The 10,736-nt window shown below is 30.8% G+C and overlaps 1 protein-coding gene across 1 annotated transcript; it reads left to right on the top strand.

The window, feature by feature from the left end:
* The first annotated feature begins 6,493 nt into the window (after positions 1-6,493).
* On the top strand, positions 6,494-10,402 carry LOC110409828 (GDSL esterase/lipase At2g04570-like). The gene is made up of 3 exons (XM_021419308.2): positions 6,494-7,012; positions 7,151-7,640; positions 9,978-10,402. Exons 1-3 carry the CDS (start codon positions 6,626-6,628, stop codon positions 10,172-10,174), a joined length of 1,074 nt encoding a protein of 357 aa, XP_021274983.1. The 5' UTR covers positions 6,494-6,625; the 3' UTR covers positions 10,175-10,402.
* Positions 10,403-10,736: the final 334 nt, after the last annotated feature.

The raw sequence follows: 10,736 nt of genomic DNA, 5'->3' as shown, positions 1-10,736 counted from the left end.
TTTTTAGGTATCATTTATTTCTACTTTTGAGATAAGGAAACAAAACCACCCCACCCCTTCATCTCGTTTCCTACTTTTCTTTGCTCTATATTATCAGTAATGGATTCTCAGTTCTCATTTACAACTACATTTCTCACAATATATATATATAATAAAATAGGAAAATGGACAAAAAGGGAAAAAGGGAATTTGCATATTCTTATGATAGAAAAACTAAACCTATTACAAAATCTAATATTTTTTATTTTTTGAATAAATTGTTGAAAATATTGGTATCTGTCAATGTCCTGTTAACGAAAAAATATCTCCATAATCGAGATAGTATTAATGATTTAATGTCCTACATTAACAATATTTGTAGGCTTGAAATTAAATATTTCCACCCAAAACTTACTGCACCTTTATCATTTAAGCCAACCCAAAATTTGCATTGACCAAATTCATAGTGAAGGTACAACAATTTAATAATAAAAAGCAAATATCAGGACAACTTAATTAAAAGTTTAAACCGTGAAAAGTTGGGGTCAAATACTATCGTATCTTCTTACTATTATTTCTTTTCTCTCCTTTTCTTTGCTTTCAATTAAATACAGTGTCAATGAAGAAAATGACTCATGGTCAAATTACTCCTAAAACTCTGTTCCAAAACTTATACAAAATTTTGAGCGGACGTCCTTGTCAAATTAATGTTAGGGGACCAATCTATATGCAGAGGCATCCAATTTAACTCCAAAAGTTAAAAGGCTAACTTGCCATTTATTTAGATTGTACGGATTTAGGCTTTGGCCGAATTATATATATATATATATATATATATATATTCATATAGAGTAAAATACATTTACTTTCTTAATTTTGACCATAATTACATATGGATCTATTAATTTTCAAAATGAACACTTTAACCAAGATGTATAAATACGGTTAATGCCTAAATGTTAAATGTCTAAAATAAATTTTTTTTCACTCTTTTCCTTTCTCTCAAGCTTGCCATCGACGCTCCCTTACACAAGCTGACCACCTCGTGATCAGATCTGGCCATGGAATGCCAGACTAGATTATAATCCTTAAAAGCGGTTTTGTGGTTCACTTCCAAAATGCAGTCATTATTAGTAAAAATTGAATGATATAATTTTGTTTCAATGAGTTTACATACTTATACTAGATTATAATTAAAACTAGGCACATCAAAAGCACCATGCAAAATCAAATTTGTTGGCAATTTAACGTTTGCAATGTGTGTGACAATGGCCCTAGTTTTATTTGGCATCTGTACAAATACATCTTTTACTGGTATGAATGAAATAAAAGTAATTTAATAAACAAGCTTTATGATCAAATGCACCTGTATCTACAATCTAGGAATGTTGATCAAATGCATAAAAGGTATGTTGATAAAATGTATGAACATTAATATTAAGTGATTCATCAAATAGTGAGCTATGTAAAATGAAACAAAAAGGCTTGATAAGTTTACTTACTACTTTTGAATTGACAATAGATGTTTTGTGTGAGTGAGGATTCATACCACTATTACTTGAAGAAGGTAGATTTGAAGAAGATAGGTCATCGCCAGTGTCATATTCTTGCTTATTGATAAAGACCATGGGTTTTTGATATTTGACTATTTGTCAGAGACAATTGAGACAAGGTATTAGCATATTCCTCATGTTCATCAGATTGTACATTGGCCATAATGTTTTTAACTATTAACAAATTTCTTAGGATCATTCCTTCCTTTAGTGATTTAAAATCAGGTGGAAATTGATTATTTTATAATATTTTTCCTTCTCATGTCCTAGTTTTTCACAGTGAGAACTAGTCATATCATTCTTATTCTTCTTTTTCCCAATTGAAAAATTGGCTATAGTTGATTTCTTCAGGACAGATTGAGTTTGCAAGTGAATATCCTTCTATGATTCTTCCTAACAACTAGATTGTAAACCTTATCCAGACTTGGAAATGGTTTCAACACTTGAGATCTTACACCAACAAATGACTCATTAAGACCATTCAAAAATCTAAAAATATCATCCTTAGCACTTTGATCAACAAACTTCTGAAAAACACAATGGATTGCAATTTCCACAACTACATTAGGGTAAAGGCATGAAGTTTCTCAACTCTTCCAAATAGCATTTAATATTTTGAAGTATGAATCAATAGATTTAGTACCTTGTCTAATGTTTGATAATGATTATTGTAGATTGTAGATTCGAGAGTCATTTTGTTGAGAAACCTTTTCTTTAAAGTCTCCCTAATTTGATCGGCTAAATTCAATGTAGAAAACAGTAGCAACAATTTGAGGAGAAATAGATTCGAGAAGCTAAGCAACAATGAGATTATTGCACATCGTCCATGTCATGTACAACTCATCAGTGACAATTCGTTCTTTGATCATTCCATCAATAAATCTAGCTTAATTTCTTATTGATAAGGCTAGCAAAGAGGATTGTCTCCATGAAGTATAGTTTTTTGCAATGAGTTTAGGGTTAATTACTGCCAATCCATGATGATCGAAATGATGGAGGAAAAACAGTAATTAAAGATCTTTGATAAAGGAAAGAAAAAATTTAAGATGCTAAAGAAAGCATCATAGTAATAACATTAATTGATGCAACTATTTACAAGTAAAGTAATTATCATTTAACTGCAAGTATGTGCAAAGTGTCACAGATCTCATATTAATAAAAGATAAGATGGGTCTTAGGTTTATGAATAAGGGCCTTCCTCCATTTAATAAGCATGTCTTTTGATATGAAAATGTACATATGCTCTTTGCATATGCTTGTGTCATGGGCTCATATGTTTTCAACCCAAAAAACATGTTTATTAAATGAATAAAAGGTCTTACTTATTAGTTCAAGACTTATTCCATGTTTTACTGATGTGCGGGTTTATAACACCTTGATAATGCCTCTATTTAATTAAGTGATAGGTAACAAAAACAAATTATATTTGCTTAAAATATAACAAATAGCTAATAATGGATGCACATGCTTTTCAATATAAATAAAAAAATAAATAAAACAATGGATGCACATTAAGGAAAAAATATGGTTGAATATACTCCTAAAATTTTCATATAATAAAAATTTAATTTTTAATAATAACCTTAACTTATGCAACTATTTATAAGTAACATAACTATCATTCAACTGCAAGCATATGCAGAGTATCACGAATCCCACATAAGTAGGAGATGAGGTGGGTCTTGGGTTTATAAATAAGTTTCTTTTTCCACCTATCAGATATATTTTTTAAGTTGAAAATATGAGTCTATAACAAGTGATATCAGAGCAAACCTAAATTTTCATTGACACAGAGCACATACTTGCACATGTCTTCATTTAACTAATAGCATTGGCTAATGTCTCTATTTAACTAATGGCATGTGCTCTTTACATATGCTTGTGTCACAGACCATTTGTTATTAATGTGGGTTTTGTGAGAACTTCACATGCTTCTTTTTAACTAAGAGCATGTGCATATAGCTAATAAAAACAAATTATATTACCTTAAAAAATAACAAATAGCTAATAATTGATTCACAGTAAAGAAAAAATATAGTTGAATATGTTCCCAAATATTCATACAAATAAAAAACTTAATTTTTAATTAATTGCTCAAAAAAATGCTTTTGTATCTAATTGAATAATATATTTGCTTTTAAAACCGAAAAGCATATTGAAAAAAGGCACAACAAATCATATGTTAAAGTTGAATAATAAGCATCAAGCTTAGGGAGAGAAACTTTATAGTTGTTGTGGATATAGCCTTAGTTATCTACAATACTTTAATAGCAATTATTAATATTATAAATGATGGTTATTATTGCCGAATTTACTACACAAGCGCATGTATCGTTAACAAGTAATACAATGAAAAATAAAGCATCATTTTCACAAAAAATTGTACCAAAATTTTACTAAGTACTAAAATTAACACAACTCAATCATAAGCAAATAATCAATTTTTAAAACTACTGAAAACTAAGCAACTAAAACTACTAACAAGAATAGCAATTTAAACAATAAAAATCAATCAAACAAAGTCTATAACTATAATATTCCCTTAACACTTCACTTGAATCTCTTCTACTTTCTCTTTATTTACTAAATAGCTAAGTTGTTAACTTAGAGTTTTAATTTATTTATAAGTCTTTTCTGATGTTCTTATAAAAATATTTTCTTAACTAATCTACTATATTCCTATACAAATTGCAATTAAGAAAGACTTATTAAGTTTAAACTTTAATTATTGCTACATATAACATTTAAGTGTATTCTAACCTTACGCACAAATCAAATCAATCATCTCATGTAATTGAAATTGAGCATTTGCTATTTCATCCAAGGCTTACACTAAGCGCCTTTTTCAGTTCTGTTTAAGTTAACCTATCAATCTAATCGGTGATCAAGCAATCAGACACATTAATCACAAGATTGAAATAAATAATTTAAACACTATGAATCATAAGCAAGAAAAAGTATTAAAAATTCAATCTACATATTGGGTTCAATTGCAATTCTAGATAAGAAATTTAGTTCCTCACATAAAACAAAAAAAGTATGAGAAGAAAAAAATAAAAAAATAAAACTAAAATTTGTCAAGTCTTTGATCTTCAATCTTTAAAAGTTTTTCCTTAGTTTGTTGCTTGCTTGATGGCTATTTTTCTTTAAAAAAAAATCTATCTGAATTGTTGCCTTCAAGTGGTCTAAAGGTTCTTTAAAATCAGGCTTAGAATCCCGCTTAAAATCAATTGTTGCTCGAGATATCGTGTTGGCACTGTGACGCCACCTCCCTAGCACCACAGTGCCGAGCTCTCTGTCTTGTTAGCCCCGTGCACTTCTCTTCATGGCATCGTGGTGCCCATGCATCCATGGCCATGACGCCCACTATTCTGTCTTATCTTGTGTCCTTTGTTGCACTACTTCAACTTGTGATGTAATTTTCTCCTTCTTTCAAGTTGAATTAGATAAAATGGTAAGTAAAAGTTGTAACTCTATCTCTTAACTTTTCAATGATTCAAGAATCTTGTTAATTGGAATTCTAAAATAAGAGTTATGCTCAAAATACTAGAACATATGCAAGAGAAGCATGGACCTTTTATGCACTCTTTAACAATTGAAGCCATTTTCATTTGCATACCTACAAAAGCAACAAATTAACTCAATAATAACTAAACTAAAAACAAATTATCATCAAACTAAAATAACATAATTTAAATTAAATCAATCAAACATGATTTACTAAACTAAGACAAATAAATAAAAATATCTAATTTCTAAACTAAATTTAAGAACTTAATTAATTTAATACTCAAAATGTGACAAAATAATTCTATAACATAGACTTATCAGCTATTAAGGTCAACTTAGTTTTGATGAAAGAAGTGAATAATAAACCATAAGGTGGTTTCATCTACTTCGGTAACAAAAAGTTGAGATAGGGATTTATTAGGGCAGAGATTGATAATTAGGGAGAGATAATTCCGTTTGTGGATATGTTAATTTACATATACGTAGCCAGGTAATATAACTTTATGGAAAAGCAAATCACCCTTTCATTGCCATTTTTCTGTTTGGTTCCTTGTATGGAGTTGCATCAAGAGCTTTATAACGGATTCACATTAACAAAAAAATATAACTGAATATGTTCCCAAATATTCATATAAATAAAAAATTTAATTTTTAATTAGTTATTCAGAAAAATTCTTTTATATCTAATTGAACAAAATATTTTACTTTTAAAACCGAAAAGCAAATTGAAAAGAAAGGCACAGCGAATCATATGTTAAAGTTGAATAATAGGCATCAAGCATAGGGAGAGAAACTTTATAGTTGTTGTGGATGTAGCCTTAATTAACTACATTACTTTTATAGCAATTATTAATACTATAGCTGATGGTTATTAAGGTCAACTTAGTTTTGGTCAAAGAAGTAAATAATAAACCATAAGATAGCTTCATCTAATTTAGTAACGAAAAGTTGAGATAGAGATTTATTAGGACAGAGATACGATCATTAAAAAAAAATAATTCCATTCGTAGATATGTTAGTTTATATATACGTAGCTAGTTAATACAACTTTCTAATAGTCCTACCGTAACAAACATATTTTTTGTTACTTGTCTTAGCAATAACAATGATTGACCAAATTATACTTTGCCCTCAATAAAACATGCTGCCGCAAGTTCTATATCCATTCAAGCTATTGATATTTCATGTTCAATTATTGAGAATCACTCTTTGGAGACTAGTAATAAAATTCCTTCCGATCGGATCCTTGATATTTCTTGTATTTTGAGTCTTTAATATTTTCCATAAAGGAATACTACTAAAGGAGTTTTCTTTACTGCAAGGTGCCAACCATTTGGTCATGCCAGCTCCTAGTTAGCCCCTCCCTGCACCGATGGCATAGGTAGGCGCAGGTAGATATATTCATCTTTCAATTAAAACTCCCACCAAACCGGCCCCTTTATATTAAACAACAAAACTTCTTCCTAAACCAACTCAATTGTTTAATTTGCCACTCGTAATTCTATTTGTCAAAAACTTGGTTCATACTTTCAGTTCTGTTTCTAAGCCTCTCTGCTTGCAGAGTAGGTGAAGTGAAAGTTGTGATGAAATACGCAAGTCTGGAAATGCCTTACACGCGTGTTACATGGCTTTTCGTATCTTTATCACTGATAGTTTTCACTTCAGCCAGAGCCCAAGTTCCGGCGATCATAGTTTTTGGAGACTCCTCCGTCGATTCAGGAAACAATAACGTGATTCCGACGCTCCTGAAGAGCAATTTTAAGCCTTATGGTCGTGATTTTTATGGTGGTCATCCCACTGGGCGCTTCTGCAATGGCCGAATCCCTCCTGATTTCATCTCCGAGGCTTTTGGGCTCAAGCCAGCTATACCAGCCTACTTGGATCCAGCTTACACTATATCGGACTTTGCCACTGGAGTTTGCTTTGCCTCTGCTGGAACTGGCTACGACAATGCAACCTCCAAAGTGCTAGTAAGGCCCAGATATAGAGTTACTGACATGTAGTTCGATCACTTTTTATGTTCTTTCTTCTTCTCCTCCCTTTTTTTCCCTTTCCCGTTTCCAACTTTGACATTGCTGTCTGAGTATCTTAATTCACCTACTGTGCAGAATGTGATACCACTATGGAAGGAATTAGAGTACTATAAGGAATACCAGCAAAAACTGAGAGCCTATGTCGGTAAGAAGAAGGCGAATCAAATTCTGAGTGAGGCCTTGTACCTGATGAGCTTAGGGACAAACGATTTCCTAGAAAACTACTACATTTTTCCCACCCGAAGATCTCAGTTCTCAGTGAGACAATTCCAGGATTTCCTACTGAGACTTGGTGAAAATTTCATCAGGGAGCTCCACGGTCTAGGAGTTCGGAAATTGTCCATCACCGGCCTTCCTCCAATGGGGTGTTTGCCATTGGAGAGGGCCACGAATGTCCTGGGTCAAAATGATTGTGTAGACGAATACAACAATGTGGCTTTAGGATTCAACAGGAAATTGGAGGGGTTGGTGGCAAAACTGAACAGAGACCTTCCTGGAATGCGAATGGTGTCTGCACCCGCATATGACATTTTCTATCAAATCATTAAAAGGCCTTCTCTATTCGGTACGTATAAAGTCTTTTCTCTACACTTTTTCTATTTCTCACTTCATCTTGTAAAATGTTGAGAAAAAGATTAGTGGACAGGACCACTTTACAGTACAATTCACTTCAAGCATTTTGCATATTAATTGAAACAAGTTTTTTCCTAGTTGAGTGCTGTATATTGTCGGGAAGCATATCAGGGAAAAGGTTCTTGCTAGACTATATTTCTCTTGCTTTTAGCTTATTTCTGCATCTCTACTTTAAGATATCAGATCATAGTGATTAACCTCAGCCCGAATTTCACATAATTTATTAAAAATGTTAATTTCAAACATAATAATTTTTGAGTTAAAAGAACTAGGATCATTGAATTGATTTTACAACTACGAAAACTCGATGCATATATAAAAAATAATTTGGCGGTGCTAAACCCTACGTTATCTGCTACAATCATTACACCCACACCAATGAACAAGCACGTAGGAACAGTGGCCTTCTGAGAAACTGGTGAGAGCTTTTAATGAGTGTTAAATGGGCAACAAGCCAACAGCTCTCTGACTACTGAATCGAATCATTCAGCAACCTGCAAATGGGGATTCACAATTTAACACGATGGCTTGATCATTACATATGTTTTATGCTTTTAGAAGCATACATCTCAGTTGAATCCTAATTCCATTTGAGTTTAAATCTCTAGGAGCTATAGCTCAAATTAGAATTGCATTTATTGTGGTGAGAAATGACTACAACTTTCCAATCATTTAATTGTTGTAATAGAGGTTGGTGAAGGGGCAGAGACATAGAAATGAGGCTATTTATTTTGATAGAAATTAAGTGGAGGAAAATTAAAGCTCATAAATTTAGGGAGCTTTAGAATTTAATTCACCAATTCAATTCTAACCATAGTCACCCATTTGAGACCTCTAGAATTTACGCATGCATAGAAAACAAACAAATAAATAAATAAATAAAACTTAAAGCTTTAGATCAATGAATTCATTTTTGGCTTTTTGTCAATACTTTAAATTTATAAGTCCAATGCATTTTCTATATAAATTTTGGCTTTTTATATCCCTGCCATATAAACGCTCATACTCCTTTTTGACTTCCACACCTAAAGAGCCAAAAAAAAAAAAAGTGAGTTAGTTTGTGTTTTAGAGTATCATTTTATACATTAACAATAGAATTTTTAAACTTTGCATGTGGTTTTAATCATATGTTTGATATGTTTTCAATTAATATAGGCATAATATTCAATAAAACCCTTGCACGATTACAAAAAAATTTAAATAAGTTTTATTTTTTATTATATTTAATCAAATATTTTTATTTTTATTTTAAATTAAATAAATTTTTATAACTGATAGTTAACTAATTATCATTAGTCAAAATGTTACTTATCATTTTATATTCATGTAAAACTGATGTGGATAGTGAAATTGACCACATGATCAAGTCATCATACTACATGAAAATGTTACATCGTCATCTATTATGATATGTAAGCAGTAGTATAAAATGATAGATATTATTTTAATTAAATTAATTATTAGTTATATGAATTTAATTAATTCAAAATAAAAATACTAAAACTTTATTGAACCCAATAAAAAAATAACAGTTTATTTAATTTTTTTAAAATAATTATGTATTTTTTAAGCATTATGCCATTAATATATACCATTAGCTTTATAATTCTATGTTGACTTTCTTGTTTAAGCTAAACTTTCCCTCGTCCCATAAGTCTCACTTTGTCCATTACAAGATTCAAACTCGAAATCTTAATATTAACTACTAAAATATCTTTTTCAAAAAATAAGTAAATAAATGAAACACATGACAAACATATAAAACGTTGCTTGTGAAATTTATAATAAAATTTTAAAATTATTTCTAACATTTTTATAATAAATATAACGTAAATGAGCGGGTTTGGATTTTGAACAATGTGAAGTAAACTTATCTTGACTCGACCCTCCCCATGAACACTTCTCGTTTTAAGAACTTTGAAAAGTATTTTATTTTATTTTTTTGAAAATTAAATTTGAAAAGTATTTAAGAATTAAATAAAATAAACTAGATTTTTACCAACATAAATCGGTCAAAATAAGAATTCTAAAAAGTGAGGGGGAAGAGACATCCACCCACCCACCCATTCGTCTTAGTCGATGAACAATAGGGTTTCACCTTCTTCTGCATGAAGCATATCCTTAGGATTCTCTTCATTCTGCTTCTGTTTTTCATTTTTTTCCTTGTTTCAAAAATTTCAACTTTCCTCTTGTCAGTCAAATGAACCATGCATTTCTGCCCCCTCATCACACTCTAAATAACTGAAATTTCGTAAAATTTTATTTGCAGGGTTTGAGGTGACTGGTCTGGCTTGTTGTTCAACAGGGACTTTTGAAATGAGTTACCTATGCAGTCAGTATAACCCATTTACATGTAGTGATGCAAATAAATATGTATTTTGGGATGCTTTCCATCCTACAGAGAAAACAAACAAAATCATCTCCGACCATCTCATTCCTGGTCTTTTAGCTAAGTTTTCCCATTGATTTTTGTCTACAAGCTTTATATGCTGGTAGGCTATAGCATTTAATTCATATGTCTTACTATATATTAAGAATGATAGTTTTCATTTCTATATTTATAGTGAACGACTTTATGCAGGTCAGTTTGTGTAACTTCTTTTTCTTTTTGATTTCTGTTGTAATTTGAGTGCAATTCTTCTTGCCTTTTAGTGGCTTTTATCAATATTTAATAACTCAGTTTTGGCCTAGTAATTTATATCTTTACAGAGAAAGAGATTAAGGATTCTCCGCTCTTCCATGTACCTCCCATACATTAAAAAAAAAAAAAGTCAAGGTATCCTAAAAGTATCTATACTATAACGATTTGTTTAATTTAGTTCACTTGCTCAAACTTTGATTAATTTAGTCTATGTATTTTGACATTGTGTAATTGAGTTTTCATAAGTAACTCCTTCTTAATTGACTGTTAATGATACTAACATGGTACTTACATGTCAAACAGTGCTGATGTGGCTTTCCTTTTTTCTTTTTCTTTTTTCTTTTCAAAACTAAACCGTTTTACTAAGATTATTTAAAGCACTTTTCT

Source organism: Theobroma umbraticum, unplaced genomic scaffold, assembly GCF_002168275.2.
Source record: "Theobroma umbraticum cultivar Fairchild unplaced genomic scaffold, ASM216827v3 scaffold_44.0, whole genome shotgun sequence".
Lineage (NCBI taxonomy): Eukaryota > Viridiplantae > Streptophyta > Magnoliopsida > Malvales > Malvaceae > Theobroma > Theobroma umbraticum.
Note: the sequence above shows the minus strand (reverse complement) of the source record. Positions and strands in the feature narration are given on the sequence as shown.

Bases quoted from the DNA above. Each gene is read 5' to 3' on its own strand.
- LOC110409828 (XM_021419308.2), top strand. From the start codon at position 6,626: ATGAAATACGCAAGTCTGGAAATGCCTTACACGCGTGTTACATGGCTT. The intron at 7,013-7,150 runs GTAAGGCCCAGA...CCTACTGTGCAG, and splicing joins ATGCAACCTCCAAAGTGCTA to AATGTGATACCACTATGGAA. The intron at 7,641-9,977 runs GTACGTATAAAG...TTTTATTTGCAG, and splicing joins TAAAAGGCCTTCTCTATTCG to GGTTTGAGGTGACTGGTCTG.